Here is a 12345-nt window from a genome sequence, read left to right as displayed (position 1 = left end):
CTTTATCAAATCTTCCAATGAAAGTTGTAGATAAAAAAGCATCGACATATAGTAATAGACAATACTGGACAGGGAAGAGTTGAGAAGGGTAAATCTACCACCCGAGGCGGTTGCATTTTCAATCCAAGATTCACAGCTCTGACTTGGGTTATTATGACTTGTGTATCCTTTTATATTGACTTGTTTATCTCTTTTTTACTTATATATATATATATGATAATTTATATTCTTACACATACTGTCTTGGGGTTATTATGTTCAGGGAAATATAGATTGAAGATATAGCTTTTCATATCCTACTTGCTCTGCAAGATTCTGGAAACATATGGATGGCAAAAACGCATAGATGCAACACAAATAATTAAAAAACACCAAAATTATCTAAACTTACGTGCTTGGTTTAGAGCATCTCCAATAGATGGTCCAAATGTAAAAATAACTAACTTTTGGACCGTCTGGCGCAAAAAACGCTGCTCCAACAGACGGTCCATATGCAAAAAAAAATTGAACCGCGGCCTCCTCGTGATGTAAAATGCAACACCTCGCGATGCAAATATACATCACGAGATGCATCTAGTCCAAATTCGGCGACCGCCCGCCAACGCCTAACCGCCACTTCATTTCATTTCACAGTCGCGCCTGTCCGCCCGCCTGAACACCAGTCGGCAGGAATCCGCCGCCGCCACCGCCCAAATCCCCGCCGCCGTCGCCGCCACGGCCCCAAATCGCCGCGCCGCCCTCGCCCCCGTCGCCTCCCTCACCGGAAGCAGTCTCGCAGCCTCCCGGGCGCCGCCGAATCGGTTGGAGTTGCTCTTTTGGACCATCAATTTGGACCATCTGTTGGAGTTGAGCTTTTTTCGGAGCTCCAAAACGCACTTTTTGGCGGTCTAAATTTTACATCTCCGATTTTGGAACGCCAAATTTTGGACCATCTATTGGAGATGCTCTTACATGGATAAGAAAAATACGGGAGTATAGTTAGGACTTTATGATGCCACTAAAAACTCCAGTCTCGTACACTGCGCTTAGAAATTCTGAAAAGAGGTCTGCGTGGCTTGTAAAATCACTTCATATTTTTTTCTTTAATAGTGACATAATATAATTTCTTTACCACATTTTATTTGCTCCATACTTTTGAACCAAACAAATGAAACAAAAGGAAACAAAAAATATATGTTTCTGTAATTTTCCTCTGTTTTTCTGTAAACCAAACTATCTTTTCAAACCTACTCCCTCCGTTCCGATTTACTCGTCGTGGTTTTAATTCATATAGGAATGATGTGTGACACGTGGGGACCCGATGGGCTCCAGCCCAAGCTTACAGCGGAAGCCATCTGCTTCCTCTGTTCCCCATTCGCCGCAGCGCAGCCCAAAGCAGCAGCGACCAAACCCGCGGGCAATGCCGTCCGCCGGCGCCGGCGGCAAGCCGCGGAGGTCCGCGTCCGCCATCTTCACCGACACGGCGAGCGGGTACCACCTCCTCACGGTACACGGCTACTCCCGCACCAAGGGCGTTCCCACCGGGGAGCGCGTCAAGTCGCGCCCCTTCGACATCGGCGGCCACCGCTGGCGGATCGACTACTACCCCAACGGCGTGCGCGCGGAGGTCGCCGGCTACGTGTCCCTCTCGCTGATGCTCGACGAGGACGAGGGCGTCGCGGCGGCGCCGGCGGTGAAGGCCCAGTACGACATCCGCCTCGCCGGCGAGGCGGAGGACGAGGATGAGGGGACGGCGCCGCTGGCGTCGGCGTCGGTGGACGACTTCACCCCCGGGAGGGGATGGGTGTACACCACGTTCGTCGCCAGGGAGGAGCTGGAGGGCTCCGAGCATCTCAGGAACGCCTCCTTCACCGTCCGGTACGACATCGTCGTCGTCCGGGATTACCGCGCCGAGGACGCGGCGGCCGCATTCGTCTCCGTGCCCGCGTGCGACCTGCGGCGGGACCTCGCCGGCCTCCTCCACACAGAGAAGGGCGCCGACGTGGTGTTCGAGTTCGGCGGCGAGACCGTCGCCGCGCACCGGTGCGTGCTCGCGGCCCGCTCCTCGGTCTTCGCCGCCGAGCTCTTCGGGCCGATGAAGGAGGGCAATGCCGACGCCGGCGTCGTCGTGCGGGTGGAGGACATGAAGCCGGAGGTGTTCAAGGCGCTGCTCCGCTTCGCGTACACCGGCTTGTTGCCGGAGACGCGCAAGGAGGACCAAGACGTGACATGCCAGCACGTGCTCGTCGCCGCCGACAGGTACGGCATGAGACGGCTGAAGCTGATCTGCGAGGAGAAGCTGTGCGAGTGCATAAATGTGGGCTCGGCGGCGATCGTCTTGGCGCTGGCCGAGCAGCACCGTTGCGAAGGGCTGAAGAAGGCCTGCTTCGATTTCCTCGCCGCGCCGGCGAACCTGAGGGCGGTCGTGGCCACCGAAGGCTTCCAGCATCTGAGCAGGAGCTGCCCTTCACTCATGGCCGAGGTGATCACCATGTCCTTAGGCAAATACTACTAGTAACTTGTGCTTTCAGATCCTTGTCATCGGATATTGCGCTTGTTTTTGCATTGGGTGCTCCATTGTTTCTGAATGACTGAACTTTTTTGACTTGTGTTATTACTATCACTTGGCTATTGTGTGTTAGAAGGGAGAGAGAGGAATTGTTGCGGAATATGATGGATGTATTATTGAGCCTCGAGGGCGAGTATATATTGAGTACAAGATTTGGAGGGCAAGACGCCTCTCCTAGAGATAAGGTAGGAATCCTAAACTACCAAATACATGTAACCCAAATATATCTCTAACATCCCCCCGCAGTCGTAGCGGTAGCGTTGCGAACAACATGAGCGTCGCGGACGGTCAGACTGGAGAGAATAGCAGCCGACGGACTGACATCCCCCCGCAGTCCTAGCGGGAACGTCGTGGACGGTGTCGCGTCGCGGACGCATTGACTGTAGAGGAAGCCGACGAGTTGCTCAAGCGGATGATAGCCCTTTGTGTCGATGTCGATGTAGCCGAGAGGGTAGGGTGGTGTAGCCGTGGTCGAGGTAGCCGTGCGAAGAATGCCGTGGTCGATGTCGAGTCGGGGTGGCCGGTGTCGAGGAAGTTGCCGTGGAGCCGCGGGCGCAAGGGGGGCGCCGAGTTAGCATGGGCGCAAGGGTGTCGAAGTAGTGGTGCGCCGGGAAGAAGATGTTGTTGACGACGCGTCGCGACGGGTTTGCCAAGCCCGGGGACACATCGTGGACGAAGGCACGCACCGGTGTTGCCAGCACCGGGCATGCGTAGACGGACGAAGACGAAGTTGACGAAGCGCCGACCAGGCTTGCCAGGCCCGGGGACACGTCGTGGATGAAGGCACGCATCGGTGTTGCCAGCACCGGGCATGCGTAGACAAGGGACCTGCACGAGCTGTACGCCATGTCGAAGAAGTCGGAGGGGCCAGCAGAGAAGAACTCGACGACAATTGCGGCGTCTATCGGCGCAGGGCCGATGTCACCAACGGTGGTCGGAGTAGACGAAGTGGTCGGGGTAGATGACGGCGACGCTGGCGACGGGCTGGTGCTTGGACGAAGACGAAGGGGTGGACGGGCGGCGGCGACGGCTACGAAGGTAGCGGCGGCGGCGGCCAAAGAAGAGCGGCCGCGGCGGCCTGACGGCGGCGGCGGCTAGGTTAGGAGTGCGGCGGCGGTGCTCGAAGTAGGCGAAGAACCCTGACAGCGTGACGAAGACCGGCGCGGACGGTGGCGTTCCCGCGCCAAGGGAGACGGCGCGGCGCATACCACGGGAGGTCGACGCGCGGTGACGGCGGCGTGGACCGCGGGCCGCGGCGCTACGGCCCGAAGGGGCGACGCAGCGGCGGCAGGCGGGCCGGGGTGACGGCGGGAAGACCTCGGGGCGGCGGCAGGAACCGCGGGGCGGCGGCGGGGACCGCGTTCCGCAGTGCTACAGCTCGAAGAGGTGGTGTAGCAATGGCTCGCAGGTCGGTGCAACCGCGGGGACGGCCTCGGGCGGCGGCGGTGACTGCATGCCGCAGCTTTACAGCCCGAAGAGGCGGTGTAGCGGAGGCTCGCAGGTCGGGGCAGCCGCGCAGAGAACCACTAGCCGAGGGCGATGGCCCGTCGGGAGGCGGCGTGGACCGCGTGCCGCGACTTGATAACCCTAAGGGGTGACACGGAGGCGGCGGCGGCGGCTACAGGGGTAGCCGGTGGGAGGATCTCGGGGCGGCAGCGTGGACCACGTTCCGCGACGCGACCGCCCGTAGGGGCGTCGGCGGTAGCGGCGCGTGAGTCGGGGCAGCCGACGGGAAGACCTCGGGCGGCAACGCAGCGGTCCGTAGGGACAACGCGATGGCAACCTGTGGCTCGATCGGCGGTAGGCGCGTGCTCGGGGACATGCTTGGCGAAGACAGGCGCGTGATCGGTTGATCAGACCGACGGCGCCGCTGTATGCGCCATGGCGGGGACGACGCGCAGATCGGAGTCGATGGCGACGTTGTCGGTGATGTCCCGGGCGATGACGACGAAGACAGACCGGTGATGGAGACCGCGCGGACGAGCGGCCGACAGCGACGCACGAAGGCGTCCCTTGGGCGGCGCGTCCAGCCTTGCCGCGCGGTTGATGACGAAGCAGCCGGTGAAATCGACGCCGATGTCGGAGTAGAGGCGCGGGGGTCGACGGCGGCGGCGGGCGACGCAAACCGGATCACATAGACCGGAAAACCAAAAAGTAGACGCCGATCAAAGTGACCGGCGAGAGAGAGAAAACCCGGATCAAAGGATCGGGAAAAAGACTCTCTAGGGCAGCCGGTCGACACGACCGGCGGACGAACCCTAGGTACGGGCAGCGCGGCCCCCGGCGGCGGTCATGGAGGCCGACCGCCCCGGGGGCGGCGCGTGGGTGTGAAAGCGGCGTCGGCTAGGGTTTGGATCGTGATTAGGCTGATACCATGTTAGAAGGGAGAGAGAGGAATTGTTGCGGAATATGATGGATGTATTATTGAGCCTCGAGGGCGAGTATATATTGAGTACAAGACTTGAAGGGCAAGACGCCTCTCCTAGAGATAAGGTAGGAATCCTAAACTACCAAATACATGTAACCCAAATATATCTCTAACATTGTGGTACATGATCTCATCTACCATAACTGTCTAAGGAGATGCAGAGTAGTATGACATTGTTTCAGTTATAAGCATCCTTGCCAATTTATCATGGATGACTATTTTTTGGGTAGTGTGCTGATTGAACCTCCACTAGGAACTGTTAGTTATCTGGTTTTAGTATTTCCCATGCACATGTACTCCCTCCGTTCCAAAATAGATGACCCAACTTTATACTAACTTTTGTACTAAAGTCAATACAAAGGTGAGTCATCTATTTTGAAACGGAGGGAGTAGAATGCTTTCTGTTTTTCAAGATTTCAAAACAGACTCTTATCTACTCTGCCTGTTAATCAACAAGTACTCTGTTTTCAGACAGCTTGGTCATTGCATCTACTACAGTCATGTATTTTTCTCCCCATAGCCTTCTCCTTGGGTGTGAAATCTCAGGGTTACGCTAGTTGGAAATTAAGAGAAATAAGAGATCTTGAAACCAATGAATACCGTGGGATATGTTATAACTTATGACAACCAGTACCCATACATTTGAGGATGTGGTGATTTGGAACAGGGGAATCTTGAAAAATCAGTTTGCTTCTAGGACTGTCATTGTCAGTAATATGTGTGAACTGTGAAGTACTTGCTAGGAACAACATTTTTCTTCTGTTTGGCAGTAGAGGTTCTATGTTGGTAAAGGCGACTGTAATACAAGGAATTTATATGTGGATCATGGGATGCTATCTCATTTTAGAAAATTAAAACATTCAACATTTGCTTTTCATCTTCTGCACGTGGTCTGCCGGGAGCAGTGAAGCCGGTTAATTTTTTTCAATAGCAATGGTTTTACCTGATTTGAACTCATTTATATGACAGAAAATGCACGAGAGAATCTGAAAATGCACTACATAGTTTTATTTTTTCCTATCATATACTGAAAGCAGCTTAAATGCTGCATTTAGCAACAAAAAGGAGCATGTGTTTGGTGTCAATAAAAACAGAATGACAGTGGTATGAACAGAAGTTAGAAATAATTTTCCCCATTCATTTCCTTTCATGTACACACACAAACTTCCTTAACATTTCGTTTCATGAAAACAATGATGAATCACAAACATTGCAGCCTTACAGCTTACTTCATTTGCAGGTGAGCATGCTTTGCTTCTCACCCACAGGCACTTCGTCTAACCTACGATAACGGAATAATTTCCCACAAAAACCAATCAACAATCTACCTACATGCAGGAGCATAAAAGCCTGGAATATGAGCAAAGACAATGGAGTAAGGGGCCACGGTTATGGGCTGTGTCCCCTCCACCTGCACAGGCTCCAGCTTGGGGATGGCTCCATTGGCACCAGTGGCCAGCACATTGCCATTGAGCAGCATATGCTGGCTCTGCAGGTTCCCATCTTTGGCTGTGAGGTGGTATTCCTGCCTTGTGAGCCCAGCTGTTTCGCCGAGCTTCGGAATGGACCTTCTGTGCTCCTTTGCACCGTCGGGATGTGCGAACTCTTGGGCGCCCTCGCTGTTCACATAGATGTGGTTTGTGTTGTTGCCACTGAGGTTGATCAGGAGTAGGGTGATCCCTTCCTGGAAAATTCAGAGAGAGATAAAATTTAGTACAGTTCAGTTGGTTAATACAGTGGCGGTGCCAAAATGGAAGGGGGCCATCGTTACCGAATCTTTTGCGCAATGTGTATAAGCACGGATCTTGTTTGTGCCGTTGAATGTCGTGGAGAGAACCTTGGTTCCCATGAGGCGATGCCATAGCAGAGCACTGCAGAAGAAGGCAGGAATAAGTTGCAAGTTTGGCATCATGTTTCACTCCACAAGATTGATTCAGAGGATGGAACCAATCTTTAGCTTGGGCACAAAGTATGCGGTGCTAGATCCTACTAGAATGCAAGTTTCAAGCATGCGCGACTATCATGTTTCATTTGAACAAAAGCACTATATTCCTTTGTGGCACAAATTTTCAAGAAATTCAGGCATGCCAGTATACCTGTAGTAATCAGGATTTGGTTCAAATGTTGTTGTGTTGAGCAGGCCGTAGTTCCCTCCAACCAACGTTTGCCTGCAGTAACTCTTTGTGTCATACTTTGCGGACATCCCGAGTTGATCCAGGTACCTGAAACATCATCATGTCGTGGTTGATAAATACTATACTTCAGAATTCAGATGGTAACTTCAACTGCTCATCATTTTCTTTTCTTACCAGAAACTGAACACAAATGCATCAGTTACAAGGTGGTGGCCACTGTTGTAAGCCCCGCCAGCTTCGCCGACCCACGCGGTGGTGGATGTCCCTGCGGACTTCAGAATCCCCTGAAGGTTGCTGAACGTGCTTACCATATTATCAAGGTAAGACGGGTTGAGAATTTTCTCAACCAGATGCGTGTCAACACCTGATACACCCAAAAAATTATATCCATTTATACAGATTCGAATTTTTCCAGTTCATGTGCCGAATCGACGGTGAGTCATGGCGAGCATACCGGGGCCTAAATTGTAGATATGGTGAGTGATCACATCCATCTGGTTCGGCTTTGTTTTGGCTACGAGCTCGGTGAACCAACCCGCGTCGAAGAAGCCTCCCGGCGCGATCACCAGCGGTTTCGATCCTTGGTAGGCTTTGTCAACGACTTGGTTCAGGTTGATCACATCCGCGGCATACTGATCTGCACCGACCCGAGTCCCAACTCCACTGCCACTGAGTTCGTTTCCTGCAATGGAAGCACGGTAAGTTCCTTAACACCGGTACAAAAGGTACTGCTTTACAAAGTTTGTATTTTAAGCAACAATTTGGAAAGACAAGTTGAGGGTATTTCCTAAAAGTGCCCCTTTTTGTACATTGAGTAACGCGTGAAAAAGCAAAGGAGAGCATCATTAATTGATATTTCCCCTTGCTCTTTACAAGTGATGATAGCTCAGCATCACCTAATCGACGCCGACATACTTGTCTGGGATTTCTTTTGTTCAAACCTATCAGGATCTCTCTTGATCATACTTATCAGGATTTGTTTTGTACCGTAAAGTAACTTCAGATCTCTACTTTGTGACTATATTTGTTTAAAGATCACGTTGATCAGCATACATACCAAGCTCCCAGCCATAGATATCGTATCCCTTGCTGACGGTGTAGTGGATGAAAGAGGCAGCATTGGTGTAATCCCATGGCCCTCCCATGGAGCCATCAGGCATTGGGACCCGGCCATTCAGCGCATTCAGCCCAAAGACAATCTGTGCACTGCAATCATCACCAAGAGGACAATTAGCCAATAAAGTCACATTATCATTATCATTTTTGATTTACCTATATGTGTTTTTTTTACAGCTACAGAGTTGGGGTTACCGATTACGGTGAAAAATTACCCGGATTTCTGGAAGAAGGCGTTGAGCTCGTCCCACCGGTGCATCGGCAGGCAGCCCTGCGTGAACCCGAACATGGCCGACGTGTTCTTGGTGAAGGGGGAGCAGGGCGCACCGGTGTCGCCGGTGCCATAGACCACCAGGTCCTGCAGGGAGCCGCCGAGCCGGAGCCGGAGAGGGGAGAAGGCTGTAGGAACGAAAAGAACCGCCGTGATTGGTACCGTGGAGCTCACTCAATGGAGAGATGCCATGATCGGCACCAGCATGGCAGCATTCATGAAAGCGAAAGGTGGTGAGCGTGCCTTACCTTTCACGGCGTTCTGCAGGATCTTGCTGGACAGGTCCTGCAGGGAGGGAGACAATCATGGTTGCTTTAGGAGTTTCAGGATAAATTTGAAGGGAATTTTGCACAAATTAACCCGGGACAAAAAGTGATGCGTGCAAAAATAATTACTAAGTTTAGTTGTTGTTTCTTTTCAAATAAAAATAGTAAATTGTGGGTTGTTCTATTATTGATTGGAATGTAACCATTTTTTTGTTTGATTTTAACGATGACATCACAGGGTTATCAGTGGTGAGTAGGCACTAGGCTTTTGCATCAGCACATGATTGGAGGGACAAAAACGGAAATGGTCCGAGAGAATTACACTCCATGTAATCTCCTACCCATTCTCTCTCACAAAATAGCCGTACCGTTGCCGACACACGAAAAACAATCAACAAAATTACCTAAAAAAATGCTGACCGTGCTCTACATATATTTCACATGCTTTTAACCATATTTGGAACGCAACATCACGAATACTTTGCGACTTTTTTCTTTTCTACTAATAAGGAAGGCCTCATTTCCCGCCGAAACCGGAAAAATGGCGCCGGCGCCAAAAGTGACCAAATTACTTACCTGAAATTTAATAAATTCCGTTGCTACAACTGGTATGAGTTCTGAATTTTTGTCATTCTTCTGATTGAAATCCAATCCGTTTGGAGTGCAAGTACTAGTGCTCTTATTAAGAAGGTTGGTGGGCAGTGGGCTTTTGCATCTGCACATGATTGGCAGGGACGGAATTGGAAATTGTCCGACAGAATTAGTTATGGGCCCGTGTAATCTCCTCCCTAGGCTGTCAAAATTCCTATCCATCCCAAAAGATCCATGGCGCTGCCGACACCCAAAAAACAACCAAAGAGAAACATATATCCTCGGAAACGATGCCCGCGTTCTAAAGAATTCATATGCTACGCAGAGCTCAAACAAATAATTTTTTAAATTTTTGCAGAGATTTTCAAGCGTCTCAATGAACAAATTTGAGAGTGAGATGACAGAGGACAGAGAAGCAGAGAGGGTGTGGCGTCAGGTTATTTACCAGGTTGAGGAGGCCGGCGCGGCCCCAGGCGCAGGTGCCGTAGTCGCACTTCTCCGGCGGCCACCAGTCCAATGTCGCGCACACGAACGCCGAGTCCGTCTCCGCCACGGCGGCCCGCGCGTCCACCACCACCGCCTCGCCGACCGCGCCTGCTGCACCGGCGCTCGTGCCGTTCGCGGCGGCCGAGGAGCCGGCGAGCGAGAGGACGGCGACGGCCCAGACGCAGAAGCAGAAGCAGAGCCTGGCCGCCTGCGGCAGGAGCAATCCGGCCGCCATTCCGGCCAGGCAAAGAACCAAGAACTACACCGGCTGGCCGGAGGAAAGGGCGGGCAGCAATGCCGCTATCACGGGTGAGGGAAGCTACAAGCTAGCTTCTTCTTGCCATGGAGAGAGGGGGAGAGGGAGGGGGAGCGGCGGGATGTGGTGGTTTTCCGGTGGGGAGATGGGAAGGCCGGCCGCCTTTAATGGCTTTGTGCGTTTGGTGGGAGAAGCTTGGAATCTTTATATGGGGAAGGAGGGAGGTCAGGGGAGGGAGGGAGGCAGAGCAAGTTGGCAGAAGAGAGAAAGCATACCATGTCATTGGGGATTTAGGGGGGCAACAGTATATTAATTATTTTGGCCAATGGAAAATAGATGCCCCTTTGTGCTTTTACATTTTGTTTTCCTTGGAAAATGCTCATCTCTCTCTCTCTCTCTGAACTTCGTCCCGCTTTATAAATAAAGCACCAACCGAACAAAAATACACGGCCGGGTGATACAAGGTGATAGGCAACTCGCATACTACGTCGATCCCATGATACACGGAACATGCACGAGGAACGCCGATCCCATGATAATCGGAACACGCACGACAAAGCGCCGATCTTTGGAAAATGCTGGTCTCATACGCACACATGGTCCGTACAGGATTTAACCCCAAAAAACACATTTTTATAAATTTCACAGAATGGATATATGTATGTACGCGCAAGTTTTGAAATCAAAACATGAACATATACAACGTTGATCTCATGATAACCGGAACACATAGGATGAACGCCGATCTTTGGAAAATGCTCAGGATTTACCCCCAAAACACACTTTTGTAAATTTCAATAATGGATATATGTATGTATGCGCAAATTTTGAAACCAGAACATGGACACATGCCACCTGTTACAAATTTCAGTAGTGGAAGATTTATTTTTGTTTGACTTTGGCAACCTGTTGTTGGTGCCTCTGGTGGGTTGCTTATGGGGTAATGGAGGATTTTTTTTTAAGCTGACTCCTGCATAGCTAGTAGGTTTATGATAAGAATGGTTCTTATGGACAAAAGGACTGGGTTCAAGTGGAAGTGTGGAACCCGTTCAATGTTTATGGGGCTGCTCATTCATTGGATAAGGATGTGTACATGTTGATTTGGTTTAGATGCTAGGTTTTAATAACTTTTCCTATGTAATTGGTGGTGACCTTAATATTATTAGAAAAGGTAAAGAGAAAAGCAAATGCAAGAAGCTCTCAAAGTGGTCCTTTTTATTTAGCTCTGTTATTGGAGATTGGGGTCTAAAAGAGCTTGAACTCTATGGTAGAAACTTTACATTGTATAGTAATCAAGTTGATCCACTTTATGTTAAAACTTGATAGAATTTTGGTTAGCCCTCCTTGGGATCAACATTTTTCATTAGTTACTGTCTAGACACTTGTAAGCACAGTTTTAAAAATGGGACAATGATTGAACCGCTCTAGCGCTTGGTTTAGGTGTTTACTCATCAGACTGTCGGTTCACCGGTTCAATGCCTGGGTCTTAAAGACAAAAAGTATTTATAATTAGTGATAAATACACCAATCAATAATTAAAAATATGCGCAACATAATGCCAGAGTAAATATCTTTAGCATCTCAGCGAATAATATGGTACTATGGATACAATACAAAGTAATACAAGTATATAACTGGATACAAGTCCACAACCAACATGACCAACACAAAAGTATATAGTACCGTATGTTTCGACAGCTAATATGCCAATCAAAATAGCAGCTAGCAATCGACACAGTGAACAGAAAAACATATGCAAAAAATCTTTAATTCTCTTCTCTTGTACAGATACAGACTTTAGGTTTATTAAGTATACAATATATAAGGACGGGTTTCTTATTGGTTTGGTTTAGATGCTAGGTAAACTTCCGGTATGTAATTCATGGTGACCTTAATTTGTTATTAGAAGAGTATGTTATTAGAAGAGGTAAAGAGGGAAACAAATGTAAGAACCTCTCAAGGTGGTCATTTTTCATTAATTCTGTTCCTGAACATAGGGGTCTGAAAGCGCTTGAACTCTCTCGTAGAAACTTTACATAGTCTAATAATCAAACTGATACACTTTATGTTAAACTAGATAGAAATTTTGGCATCCCTTCTTAAGAGCATGAATTCCGATTAGTTATTGTGAGAACATTTTAAGTTGTATAAGGGCATCTCCAACGCTGATCCTTAAACCGCCCACATCCGTCTCAGATCGGACTACTCGGACGTGCTTTGCCATCCAACGGGGTACCCCATCCGTTCG

The 12345-nt window shown here is 50.1% G+C and overlaps 2 protein-coding genes across 2 annotated transcripts; one reads left to right on the top strand and one right to left on the bottom strand.

Annotated features, from left to right (window-relative positions):
* Window positions 1-1300: 1300 nt before the first annotated feature.
* LOC119321473 (BTB/POZ and MATH domain-containing protein 2-like) lies at window positions 1301-2639 on the top strand. The gene has a single exon (XM_037595138.1). It carries the CDS (start codon window positions 1301-1303, stop codon window positions 2492-2494), a length of 1194 nt encoding a protein of 397 aa, XP_037451035.1. The 3' UTR covers window positions 2495-2639.
* Window positions 2640-6093: 3454 nt separating this feature from the next.
* LOC119324056 (heparanase-like protein 3) lies at window positions 6094-10283 on the bottom strand. The gene is made up of 9 exons (XM_037597786.1): window positions 9801-10283; window positions 8747-8783; window positions 8443-8626; window positions 8169-8317; window positions 7566-7793; window positions 7286-7475; window positions 7073-7198; window positions 6748-6847; window positions 6094-6660 (listed from the first exon to the last, which is right to left on the bottom strand). Exons 1-9 carry the CDS (start codon window positions 10074-10076, stop codon window positions 6301-6303), a joined length of 1650 nt encoding a protein of 549 aa, XP_037453683.1. The 5' UTR covers window positions 10077-10283; the 3' UTR covers window positions 6094-6300.
* Window positions 10284-12345: the final 2062 nt, after the last annotated feature.

Source organism: Triticum dicoccoides, chromosome 6B, assembly GCF_002162155.2.
Source record: "Triticum dicoccoides isolate Atlit2015 ecotype Zavitan chromosome 6B, WEW_v2.0, whole genome shotgun sequence".
Classification (NCBI taxonomy): domain Eukaryota; kingdom Viridiplantae; phylum Streptophyta; class Magnoliopsida; order Poales; family Poaceae; genus Triticum; species Triticum dicoccoides.
The sequence above is the reverse complement of the archived record's forward strand: the minus strand, read 5'-3'. Positions and strand labels throughout refer to the sequence as shown.